Source organism: Rhamphochromis longiceps, linkage group LG12 (assembly GCF_057381845.1).
Source record: "Rhamphochromis longiceps isolate RC_006_pf linkage group LG12, R_longiceps_female_GT1.1, whole genome shotgun sequence".
NCBI lineage: Eukaryota > Metazoa > Chordata > Actinopteri > Cichliformes > Cichlidae > Rhamphochromis > Rhamphochromis longiceps.
This window is the reverse complement of record NC_140568.1, coordinates 1,548,901-1,562,495: the sequence shown is the minus strand read 5'-3', so window position 1 is coordinate 1,562,495 and position 13,595 is coordinate 1,548,901. Positions and strand designations below refer to the sequence as shown.

The following is a 13,595-nucleotide window of genomic DNA, read 5'->3' as shown; positions in this document are numbered from 1 at the left end:
CTTCCTCTATGGAAGGAAGAGGTGGGATTAAAGAGGTCATTGAAGTTTTCCTTCCACCGTCCGACAGTCCAAATCAGCAGTGCTCCACCCACACTATGCAGAGTGTGGGTGGAGCACTGCTTTCCCCTCCTGAGTCACCTGACAGTTTGCCAGAATGAGGCAATCTGAAAGTCTTTTTCCATGGCCTCTCCAAACTCCTCCTACAGTTTAAGGTTTTGCTTCAGCCGCTGTTAGGTTTAAATTGTTAAATGTTATCATTGTGTTACTTAAATTTGTAAAACTGTATGATCAAAGACATTCCTTTGTTTCTATTGCCGTCCGCAGCCTGTTGACTGGTGGGGGAGGCTGTAGTGTTTATTGTAGGCACATCCTATGTGAGGGTTCTGTTTTCTTGTTTAGTAAGCTTCCTTCTTTTATGATCCTTTTGTGGGCAGGAGGTCACACAAACGCACCCCCAAACTCACACACACATATGCAAACACACACAGTCTCACACAGGCACACACACACACACACACGTGCTTACACACATATGGTACCTTATCTTTTATAACCATAGGGGGGTTTACAATGGGTGGTGCTGTGTGTACTGTAACTGTTTTCAATGAAAGGCAGCAAGCGGAGGCCGGGGTGGAAGTGGTCTGAACGAGGGCAGAAGGGCTGCTCTGAGATCCTCCCTTGCGCAAGTAAAATCGCTGTTCGTCTTGCTTCCTTAATGGGAATAAGTCTCTAAACCAGCGGCCTGTGGAAGCGCAGACCCAACAGCCGCTGCCCGAGCCAAGTTCTGCTTGGCCTTAATCCGTGTAATTTGAGAAGCCAAAATCAAAATCTCAATGAAATTGATTTTCACTATTCTTTGCTTGTATATGGCTAACGTGAACAGAGATGGCATGATACCACTTTTTTATGTCCGATACCGATATCATAAATTTGGATATCTCCCAATAGTGATATAAATCCAATAGAGCATATTTTATAATCAATGAAACGTTTGTTTTTTTTCAATATCTTGCTGCATTTTGCACAAGTTCATACTTAAGTTTAAAAAACTAAACTAAACTAAAACTATTCTGTTATACCTGTATGCAAAAAATACACTGCAGCCAAAATCTTTCATAGTTCAGCACTGATCAATCTAATTTACTTATACCTGCACCTCCTCCTCATTCTGGTATTTTAAAGAGTACTTAGTGGAAATATTAAACAACCTAACTAACATGGTTGCCAACTCCCAGCAAAAAAAAAAAAAAAAAGGGAACCACCCCCCACCCTCTGCCTTATAATGCTTAATTGACGTAATCAAATTTAATTTAATGCACATGTAAAAGAAAATGCACAGAAATCAATTATTTTTCTACAATAATTAAATAGATTCAACATCTTTCTTTCACAGATGGTTCCCAAAGGAAAAAGTACTATAGCTTACTAGGGTATATTAGACTTAATAGTTCCTACACAATAATAATATTATAATGGTCTCGCACGCCACAGCCGCTCTATCACGTGACCACACTGCTCCGACGTGCTACGGTTCTGAGCTGAGTTACGCCATGTGGCAAGTTTTGTGAGGTGCTTTTGGGATATTTAATGGATCGATTACATTTTTTATTTCTCTCCGATATCCGATCCAGTAATTTAGGTCAGTATCAGACCGACACCGATACGTAATATCGGATCAGTCCATCTAAATACACATACTTTTAAAATACAAATACATTTAAAAAATGTTGTTGTAAAAGTCTTCAATACAGTTCTGTAACTGCAGACCAAGGAGAAACTATGCTCATATCCCCCTTCTTGTAGTTGATAAAAGATATGTAAAGACAAGTGGAATTACTTACTGACAGAGTGAATACGCTAAAAGATGACTGGAGTATATGTGCTTAGGAGGGTGCCGGTCAGCTCCAAGCCTATCGATGACGATGATGTAGACGTGGCCTGTGAGAGACAAAGAGTGCTGCGTGGAGACGCTGACAATGACATGCTGAAGATCAAGAACCTAACCAAGGTTAAACTTTAATATGTACTTTGCTAACTTTTACACAACTGCATATTTTAAACTATTCGTTCAGTTATGCCATTACTTTAAAATGATCCTACTCTGTTAAAGTGGTCATTACTATCAAAAAGTTACTTTGCTTGATCCTCAGGTATACAAATCCAGAAAGATGGGACGTATCCTTGCAGTGGACCGCCTGTGTCTGGGTGTCCGGCCCGGAGAGTGCTTTGGATTGCTCGGAGTAAATGGAGCTGGGAAAACCAGCACCTTTAAGATGCTGACAGGAGACGAGTGTACTACTGGAGGAGAGGCTTTCATTAACAGAAACAGGTTAGTGGCTGAAATAACAGAGTGCACTGTAAATGTGACTGTAACATTCTTAGCAGATACTTTAGCAGCAAAGGACATCAGACATCAAATACATGGGCACTGACTATAGTCTGGGTTTGTACTGCAGGACCACTGCTGAAGTGATGCCAACTGTGCTTGTGTGTGTGTGCATGTGTGCAGTATCCTGAAGGACCTGTTACGTGTGCAACAAGGTATCGGCTACTGTCCACAGTTTGATGCTCTGTTTGATGACCTGACAGCCAGGGAGCATCTGCAGCTTTACACTCGCCTGCGTGGCATTCCTTGGAAAGACCAAGAAAGGGTTAGTCTCTCTCTCTCTCACACACACACACACACACACACACACACACACACACACACACACACACACACACGCACACACACACACACACACACAGCTTTAGGTTTACTAACAGAAACTGTGATCAAAATCGTAATAATAGAAAGACAAGTATCAGAAGTGAGGATACGCCAGCATGTTGATCATGAAGATTTTGGCCAGTCCTCACTTTCTCAGTGAAGAGGATAATGCCTCATATTCATGACCAAACTCATTCTGGGTCCGGCATTTCATAACCTTCCTACAGTCAAAGTGTCACTGGCTAACTTGGAAACATGGATATATTTCCTCAGACAGTCGCTGACCCACTGCTAAAGCCATGGTGAATGTAAATGGACTGGTTCTGATATATATTCTACCTGAGCACCCAAAGCAGTTTCAGCAACTTGCCCCGTTTACCCATTTATACAAGCACTGTGTGTGCAGGCTGTGTAACATTCACACACATACAGTTGTGTTCAAAATAATAGCAGTGTGTTTTAAAACATGAGTAAAGCTCAAAATATAATAACGTTTTTACAACATTACAACGCTGTAATGTTGTAACACTGCACATTATATTTTAGCATTCCTGTGAATCACTAAACTAATATTTAGTTGTATAACCACTGTTTCTGAGAACTGCTTCACATCTGTCCTGCATGGAGTCGCCCAGCTTCTTGCAGCCCAGGATGATTGGACAACCTTCCACAATTCCTCTGCATTTCTTGGTTTTGCCTAAGAGGCAGCATTTTTGAATGTTTTGAATGTGTTTGGGGTCGTTGTCTTGTTGAAACACTCATTTCAGGGGCATTTCCTCTTCAGCATAAGGCAGCATGACCTCTTCAAGTGTTTTGATATAAGCAAATTGATCCATGATCCCTGGTACGTGATAAATAGGCCCGACACCTTAATAAAACAGCCCTATATGGTGATGCTTGCACCACCAGGCTTCACGGTCTTCAGAGTGTTCTGTGGCTTGATTTCAGTGTTTGGGGGTCGTGTGACAAACTGTCTGTGGCCCTTGGACCCAAAAGGAACAATCTTACTTTCATCAGTCCAGAAAATGTTTCTACATTTCTCTTTAGGCCAGTCCATATGTTCTTTGGCAAATTGTAGATTTGTTTCTTCACATAGTGAACGACCTCACTGATTGGACTCTGCTATTACTTTGAACACGCCCCTTTCACTTCATTATTCAGTTGCACAGACTCAGGTGCATTCATGTGATGATTGTTGGGTCTGTTGGTTTCTCTGACTCTGCTGCACCTACTGATAAATTATTTGCCATGTAATAATATGATTTATATCAAAAACACTGACTGATCTGGTTAATCATGTTGGACTGCTATTACTTTGAACACAACTGTACATATTCCAGTGGTTGCATCGATTTCAAGTTGAGGTGAGTGTCTTGCTCAATAATACGGCACAGAAACCAAACCAGTCTGCATGGAGGGATAAGAAAAGATGATCTGTGCCACTGCTTGAAAAAGCATTTTCGTTTCTTGTTTCCTCTCCCATGAACCTGCTGCCCTCCATCTTTGAACCAAGGCAGGTGTTCGTAATGGTTTATATTTTTGTATCTGGACAGACTGACATCCATCTGTTTATCATTCATTTTCTGCTGTGGCAGCAGCAGAGATGCCCAGACCTCCAACTACACAGTCACCTCTGAGGGGACATCAAGATGTTTCCAAGCCAGCAGAGACATCATCTCTGTAGTGTGGGTTTACCCCGGGACCTCTGCCCAGCAGGACATTAGGGCTGTTCGATATAACGATATATATCGGATGACGATATAAAAACGTCTGTCGTTTGTTTTGTGGTGTCGTAAAATAAACTGTTTACAGCAATATTTTTCATGGTTCTGATGGTCACTGTAGTATTAATTTCTTAAAGTTCTCTCTTTCTCTTATATTTAATATAACCACACTACAGACAGACAAGCACCTGTTTTTACGTGTTGTCGTTAGCAACAATGACGGTAAAACCATCGCGTGGCTCCGCTGTCCGCTTGTTTGTTTTCCACGTAAACCTTTCACAATAAAGCTCAAGATCCTGTTGAGATTTTTCAAAATAAACTGAATCAGGTGAAAGAGTATGCAGAGTGTTTACGGATGAGAAGCAAAAAAGAGCCGTCAGGTGCTAAAAAATAAACCTTTGAAAGAAAATGGTGGAAAGAAAACACTCGACTCCAGCTACACGACGCCCAGCTGGAGACACTTCACACAAGTCGAGCTGCCCGAGATTCACAGAATTTATAGAAAATGTTACATTGTTGTGATTTATATCGTTGTCAGGATGATAAATGTCTTATATCGGGATATGAGATTTTGGTCATATCGCACAGCCCTATAGGACATACCCTAAACCCTTTACTAAGGGGGCATCCAACCAGCTCATCTGGCTTATTTTGATGTGTAGGAGTAGCAGCTTTGGTGGAACCGTACCCACAGCTTGTGACCGTGGTTGAGGGTAGAAATGTAGATGAAACAGGTGATCACTTTTATCCTCAGCTCTCTCTCCACTACAGTGTCCGTCTGCTCATAACCATCTCATGACCACCAATATGCAAACCGCTCTGCCACTTTCCTGCGCCTTGAAATGCTGCCTGTAAAAGTTATGGCAAAGAGCAGCCCTGGCGGAGTCTGACTTCAGTGTCCCACAAACAGGATGAACACCACATTGTGTCCTCCTAGTTCCAAGATTTGACTAACTGGTAGTCTCTTCCTTCCAGCACACTAGCATAGATATTACTAGGAAGGTTGAGAGATAAGTTGCCTCTGAAAGCTCAACCTCTGGTACAGTTTTTTTGAAAAGGGAACCACCAGAGCAGAATGGTTCACTTGGACTTGATCAGAATCAGAATCAGAAAGGGGTTTATTGCCAAATGTTGAGCAGGTTTACAACATTAGGAAATTGCTGCGGTGCTTCAGTGCAAACATAGTGTCATAAATAGCACTTAAATAGACATGAAAAAATAAAAGTAGGGATAAGAATTAAAAGTGCTACGTAGAAAGATATGTGCATGAGCTATACATGAGATATATACATGAGAATAAGAATTAAGAGTGCTACGTAGAAAGATATATACATGAGTGCAGGTGGTGATCAGTGCCAAACATGGAATGATGCAGTGACACAGCGTAGGGTCATGTGTTAGTGGTGGGAACAGTCATATGGTTATTGTTCATGTGTCCGACAGCAGAGGGGAAGAAACTGTTCTTATGGCGAGAGGTTCTGGTGCGAATGGACCGGAGCCTCCTGCCTGAGGGGAGCAGGTCAAACAGACTGTGTCCAGGGTGAGAAGGGTCAGCTGAGATCCGAGCTGCACGCCGCAATGTCCTGGAGGTGTACAGGTCCTGCAGAGATGGGAGTCTGCAGCCAATCACCTTCTCAGCAGAGCGCACAACACGCTGCAGTCTCTGTTTGTCCCTGATAGTGGCTCCAGCGTACCACACGGTGATGGAGGAGGTGAGGATGGACTCGATGATTGCGGTGTAGAATTGCATCATCGTCCGTGTTGGCAGGTTGAATTTCTTCAGCTGCCTCAGGAAGTACATCCTCTGCTGGGCTTTCTTGATGACGGAGGTGATGGTGGGCTCCCACTTCAGGTCCTGGGTGATGGTGGTACCCAGGAAGCGGAATGAGTCCACAGAGGTGATGGGGGTGTCAGTCAGGATGATGGGGGGGAGTGGGGCTGTGTGCTTCCTGAAGTCCACAATAATCTCCACTGTCTTCTGGGCATTCAGCACCAGGTTGTTGTGGCTGCACCAGGACACCAGACGTTCAACCTCCCTCCTGTAGGCAGACTCGTCCCCGTCCGAGATGAGTCCAATAACGGTGGTGTCATCTGCAAACTTGATTAGCTTGACAGACTGGTGGGTGGAGGTGCAGCAGTTGGTGTACAGGGAGAAGAGCAGAGGAGAAAGAACACAGCCCTGAGGGGAGCCGGTGCTGATGGTCCGGGAGTCCGAGACATTCTTTCCCAGCCTCACGTGCTGCTTCCTGTCCATCAGGAAGTCAGTGATCCACCGGCAGATGGGATCAGGCACATTCATCTGGGAAAGCTTGCCTCGGAGATGGTCTGGAAGGATGGTGTTGAAGGCAGAGCTGAAGTCCACAAACAGGATCCTGGCGTAGGTTCCTGGGGAGTCCAGATGCTGCAGGATGAAGTGTAGGGCCATGTTGATGGCGTCATCTACAGACCTGTTGGCTCTGTATGCAAACTGCAGGGGGTCCAGGAGGGGGGCCGTGAGGGTCCTGAGATGGGAGAGAACTAGGCGCTCAAAAGACTTCATGACCACAGATGTCAGAGCCACGGGTCTGTAGTCATTTAGTCCAGTGATCCTAGGTTTCTTGGGGACAGGGATTATGGTGGAGGACTTGAAGCAGGCAGGCACATGACATGCCTGCAGTGAGGAGATGAAAATGCCAGAAAACACTGGGGCCAGCTCGTTTGCAGTGTCTGAGGGTGGCAGGAGACACACCGTCTGGGCCGGGAGCTTTCCGAGCATTCAGGTTCTTAAACTGCTTCCTCACATCTGCTTCATGAATATGAAGAGTTGTGGTGGGAGGAGGTGGTGTGAAATCCTCTTTTGTGTGGGGTGAGGAGGGGGGTGTTGTATGTGAACAGTTTGAAGGTGGTGATGGCTCTATGGAGGGGGGAGAGGTGGGGGAATGAGTGTCCAAAGTGCCTCTATTGTTGGGGCCGTTGGAGGTGTGAAGGCTGCCTGATGGCTCGTCAAAACGGCAGTAGAAGTCGTTAAGGGTGTTGGCTAAGAGCAAGTCATCAGTGGAGTGGGGGGTTTTAGGCTTGTAGTTTGTGATATTCCTAAAACCTTTCCACACAGAGGCCGAGTCATTCTCTGAGATCTGCTGCTGCATCTTCTCAGAGTGCTGATGTTTAGCAATGTCCACTTCTTTAGTGAACCTGTACTTGGCCTCTCTGTAGCAGTCCCTGTCTCCGCTTCTGAACGCCTTTCTCTTTTCCAGCCACAGCTTTTTGAGTTTAGGAGTAAACCAGGGTTTGTCATTGTTATAACTCACCCTGGTGCGTGATGGCACAATGCTGTCCTCACAGAAGTGGATATAGGAGGTGACAGTGTCCGTAAACTCGTCCAAGCTGTTAGAAGCAGCCTTCAATGTGTCCCAGTCTGTGGTCTCCAAACACGTGCGAAGCTCCTCCACAGCCTCGTTGCTCCACAGTTTTTTAGTCCTCACGACAGGTTTGGAGAGCTTCAGCCTCTGTCTGTACGCGGGGATTAGGTGGATCATGACGTGGTCAGAAAGTCCGAGTGAAGCGCGGGGCACCGCGCGATAGGCCCCGCTGATCGTGCTGTAACAGTGGTCCAATGTCCTCTCCTCTCTGGTTGGGCATTTAATATACTGCTTATATTTCGGAAGCTCATGGCTCAGATTGGCTTTGTTAAAGTCCCCAAGAGCAATGATGAGAGAGTCCGGGAATGTCCGCTCCGTGTGGAGAATCTGCTCCGCGAGTGCGCACTGAGCTGCCTGCGCATCTGCGTCTGGCGGGATGTAAACAGCGGCCAGGATGAATGAAGCGAACTCCCCCGGAGAATAAAACGGTTTGCAGTGGATAAAAAGATATTCCAGAGAGGGAGAGCAGTGCTGAGCAATCACTGTCACATCTGTGCACCAGCCACTATTGATGTAGAAGCAGAGACCTCCACCTTTGGACTTACCGGAGAGAGTGGCCTGCCTCCAGCCTCCCTCGAAATGCTGTCAGATCTCTGCCGATGGTCTGAATTGAAGCTCTCATACAGCAGGGCCACTGTCATACTCTCCCAGCTTACCCACACTATGCCACACCATGCTTTTGGGATCACTGTGCCATGTTCAGCATCCTCTCCTGCCCCCTGATTCACAACCAGGTGGTACAGCGGGGCTAGGCATTGGCATTGAGCCCTGGCACCACCTGTCACCTCTCGGCCACCACCCAGTCACAACTAGTCGCAGGGAGATGTGGCGGCCCCACTTTAGAAATCCAATATATTAAGCCTGAAGGGTTCTAATGTTACTTTGAGCAAGATAAGTGAGGCGTGCAACAGCAACAACAGCTGATATTATGCTTCCTGTTTCCATTGAGATTAATAAACAGGTTCTTTTGATGTTACAGAACTTATCGCTTCGTTTGTTTGTACTTGAGCAGAGACAGAAATCAGAGCTAGTTACATACCTGCTATCTGGTTGTGTATCATTGTACAACTTAAGGTTGAAATTAAGGTTTGTACTAATCCAGTTCTCTTTCACATATGTTACATATATGTTACATATTACATGTACAGCGTATGACTCTCCTTTTAGAAAGGCGTTGACGTTGGTGGGTCAGGTGAGTCAGAGTTTCTCTCTAGCTTATAAAGAGAGCCCGGTGGGTTGCTCATGGAGTCACACGTTTGCAGCCTTAGAGTCTTCTGTAACCTGTGGTCCTTACTGGCGTGTTGCTCAGTTTACATGCTGGGTGGGACCTTGATTTGGTTCAGTAATCTGGTGGTCAGTGAGGGTTCCTCTCCAGCCTGCAAAAAGAGCCCAGTGTGTAACTCGGGGAGAAGTTTGCTCCGCACCTCCTAAAATTTAATATAGGTTGGTTGTGGCCCCTTACCAGCGTGTTGCTCGTAGGTTGCACGCTAACACACTCAGTGTGGTGCTCGAGTTCTGGATTTGGACCCAGATATATTCTTTTGTATGTTTGAGAAGCTTGTAGATTCACGTGGTTGGTCGGATGGTGAGCAGACTTTGTTTCTACAGCGTCTCAGCATCTCTTTGTGCTGTTTAAATGTTAATGTGCGGTGATACAGGGATGTTTGGTAAAGCCTTACCTTCAGCACCAAGACGCCTCTTTCACAAGACTGCGGCCTCTACCTCATCTTCGGTGGTGCTTGAGAGGAAGGAGGAGTATTGGAAGATAGGATGCTGCAACATCATCTTAAAAAAATTGGTGGGAAGCTCTGGGCAACTTGTACATTTGGATGAAGATAAACCCGAACAACTGATTGACAACAGACAGTTACATGCACTGGAAACGCTGCATCCAGATGAACAGAATAAACTTTTTGGGAACATTATAGAGTCTTATCTGTCTCTGTTCTCAGGTACACCATCTTGTGGTCATTTAGTGGACCATGATATTGATGATACTCAGCCTATTAAACAGCATTTTTACCGGTCATCTCCTGATAAGCGACAGATATTAGAATCTGAGGTAAATGGTAAAATGGTGTTGCCTTCTTCCTCTGCTTGTTCATCTCTGTGTTTGCTGATGTAGAAGTCAGATTTCAAATTTAGGTCTTGCACTGACTTTTGCTAAATTAATGGCGTCACACAGCCAGGTGCATATCCTCTTCCCAGAATGAAAGATTGTATTGACCAGGTAGCCACGACAAACTTTGTGAGCAAGTTTGACCTTTAGAAAGGGCGTCGACAGGTTCCTCCGTCTCAGAGAGCCAAATACATTTGTTCTGTCCTTCAGGTCTGTATTTATATGCTGTCATGCCATTTGGTCTTTGAAATGCAGCAGCTTCTTTTCAAGCATTAATGAATACAGTTGTGTCAGGATTATAAAGCAGTGCAGTTTATTTAGACGACGTAGGTGTTTACAGTGAAACCTGGGAGGAGCATGTAGAGCAAATGAAGACACCTGAACTGGTTTGACCATCAGTCTGGCTAAATGTAAATCTGCTAGAGCCACTATTACATGTTGTTTTTGTTTCCTGCCCATGGAGAAAACAAAAACCAAGAACATGAAGGCTCAGTAAGCTGAACTATAATCACAGACACCAGTCAGGATGCAATCCCTGACATGAAGGGGAAATATCTCTTTCCTCCACTAGGTTAAACCCCAATTCTCTACTGAATCATTCAGAGACCCTCGACCTCAGGCTCTTGTCCTGCCAAAGAGGTGATGTTAAACGGTCATGTTTGCTAACTGGCCAGCCTACCGTCAGAGCCTCAGCTCCTGACAGCCACCGAATTCACAAAGCCCCGACCCCCTCCTGTAGTCGTGTGTCTGCAGCAGGTGAGGTCCATCTAAACTGATAAAACTTAATTGCAACTTTTTGTGATGACTGAGTTTCCGGTTCATTTTTCGAGCAGGTGAAACCTGAGTTGACTCATTGAGCTAAAAACGACTTCACATTGTGACGGCAGTTGTTGGACTTTGTGCAGTAAGATAATGAAGAGAATATCCTGTGCATGATAAACTTGCTCACTCTGTGAAGCGTGTTTTATCACCGTTTTTTGTGAAGTAATTACAAAGAAAAAGAGCTGAAGTTTAGTCTTATGCAGTAATCTTCTTCCTCTGACCTTTATTTCCCAATAACCTTTATAACTGCTGTTTTATACAACAGTTAGTTATTTTAATTGTGTTATTTTTTTTATCAGACTCCACAGGACTCTGTGTAGCTTGTAACTTTGTGGTGTCTTGTAATTATCCACTTAACACAGCCAGCAAAACATGCAGACATGTTAACCTACAAGAACTTTTGCTGATTGCGCAGTTATTTAGTAAAAGACCCATACTTACGGTCAGAGTCAGACCCAACATGTAGGACAGAGAATACAAACTGAGGATCAAATATTGGAACAATTCAGCAAATGTTATGCAGTTCCACATTAAGGGGGGATATCCTACCGTTGTCTCCTTCATCGCCTGAACAGCAGAATTTCAACAGCTCACATTACTCTTTACCCCCTGCAGGTGGTGCAGTGGGCATTGGAAAAGCTGGAGCTGTCCAAGTATGCAGACAAACCAGCGGGCACTTACAGTGGAGGAAACAAACGCAAGCTCTCCACTGCCATTGCTCTCATCGGGTACCCATCACTCATCTTCCTGGTAAGAAGAATAGATGCTCTCTGTGCTCGGGGCAGCGTAACAAAGATCAGAGGGTCAATCCGCCGGTTTCTTCACATTCTGTTTGAAGCTTTAGTTCATTTTTGGAAGCATGTTTAACATTGAAATGGAGCCGATAGAAGTGCTTAAAAGCATAAAATGAAGGACGATGTGAATGTGTGACTATGGGGCTAATCAGTAATCTGAGTGATCATTCATAAATATTTTTATTAAAACTTGATAGTATTGCATACATGTATACAAAGTATTACAAAAGTAGTGATAGTATTATATAAGTTAGTTACTCTGCGAGTTCTACTCATACCTTGGATTATATTTTAATGTCTGTGTGCAACACAGTAATCTTTTGATATAAACATCGTAATATGTGATCATTTTTAATGATTAAGTGTAACATGGATACAGAAAATATGCAACCAGTTTTACTTAAAGACTGCAGTGAGTGTCCCTGAACAGCCTGTGGAGACAGCATCAACCCCACATCCAGTTGGTCAAATAGTAAAAAAGTCCAAAGTTGTCCAACATTTCTACATCACACATGCCAGCCTATCAACGTCCCAGGCAGTAAGGTTCAGAGTCCATCCAGAGTCTGTCGCTGTTTTAAACATTGTTGTGTTTGCTTGTGTTTAGGATGAGCCCACCACTGGGATGGACCCGAAAGCCCGCAGGTTCCTCTGGAATTTAATCCTGGACATAATCAAGACCGGACGCTCTGTAGTGCTGACGTCACACAGGTTATAAAGCTTAGTAATGACATGCATGTTCCTCTGGAACACCTCCTGTTATACCATCTGTGTTACAAATGTTTCACCAAAGTGTTTTCACTACATCTGCAGCATGGAGGAGTGTGAGGCCTTGTGTACCAGACTGGGCATTATGGTGAATGGCAGGTTTAAATGCCTGGGGAGCATCCAGCACCTAAAGAACAGGTCAGGACCTTCTTTAATCATAGTTACTCATAGTTATATAGTCCAGGTTTCTGAAGACACGGTTACTCAGGACCTGCAGCACTGAGATTTGGCACATCCAGAGGTTTGATGTGTGACATCTCGAGGGTGCAGCAACACATCCAAGAGTCGTCGTCGTTAAAGATTCAGCTCTGCAGGAGAAACCAGAGGACACCTGAAGAGCTGGATTTAGGGCAAACTGGGAGTCATGGATTTGTCCCACTGTTTATGTCTGGTTTCAGTGTAAGAGTCTCTTTTTTAAGGTGCAGTTTACTCTTTCCACAGCACTGCTCCGAGGATGTGTTCATTTGTCCATGTTTGGGACTCTGTCTGCAAGAGTGAGGAGACAAACTGGGTTTCATGACTTCCAGGAGGACAATGGATCAGATAGGGGCCACTGTGTCAGAGCTTCTGATGTTACTTTCTTAAAGAGAATCATCCTACTTACCTGGAGTGGTGTCAACAAAGACACTTTGGTTGATCTTCTTGGGGGATGGACCCATCACATACATCCCTAGCAGCCTTTGGACCATCGTTTGTTGGTGTTTGCCTGCTGGTTGCTGGTTTTGAAGTTTGTACAATAGAACACATTACAGTTTTGCACATTCTCCTGAACATCCCAGCTCGGTTTTAGCCAGCAGACCATTTCTGCAATCGTCAGTAGGTTTGGTGTCTTCCCAGATGTCCAGGGGAAGGATTGTGGCTGGCACATGGTCTTGTAGGGAAGCTTGAGATAGATAGATAAAGCCCTGTTTTGATGACATGGTGGGATTGATGTTATATCTCCTGTATCAGTGATTTTCTGATTCAGGGTGTGACTTTCTGGTTTTCTGCTCTGCCTTCCACCTCTATTGTAAGCTTCTGTGAGGGGCCCTGTAGAGCACAGATGATGGTGGCACATTCTGACGTGGAGACACGAGGAGTGTCTGCTGAAAGAAAGCAGTACTCTGGTCACCCACCCCACCACACCCCCCACTCCTGAAGTGTCTTATCTTATCATCATCATCAAACCAATACTTTCCTTCTGAAACATCCAGCTGCATACCAGTGAATAATATGAAATCTAAACTCAGTAGAGCAGGAAATGCCATTGTCTTTGAAACAAGC

At 44.6% G+C, this 13,595-nt stretch overlaps 1 protein-coding gene across 1 annotated transcript in view; it reads left to right on the top strand.

The window, feature by feature from the left end:
* The window catches only part of abca2 (ATP-binding cassette, sub-family A (ABC1), member 2), a 106,721-nt gene that overhangs the window by 86,786 nt on the left and 6,340 nt on the right, over window positions 1-13,595 (top strand). The window contains exons 39-44 of the mRNA XM_085424301.1: window positions 1,888-2,008; window positions 2,151-2,329; window positions 2,510-2,651; window positions 11,389-11,523; window positions 12,172-12,275; window positions 12,378-12,470. Of these exons, the coding sequence (XP_085280427.1) occupies window positions 1,888-2,008; window positions 2,151-2,329; window positions 2,510-2,651; window positions 11,389-11,523; window positions 12,172-12,275; window positions 12,378-12,470 (774 nt within the window). The remainder of the gene's footprint in view (window positions 1-1,887; window positions 2,009-2,150; window positions 2,330-2,509; window positions 2,652-11,388; window positions 11,524-12,171; window positions 12,276-12,377; window positions 12,471-13,595) is intronic.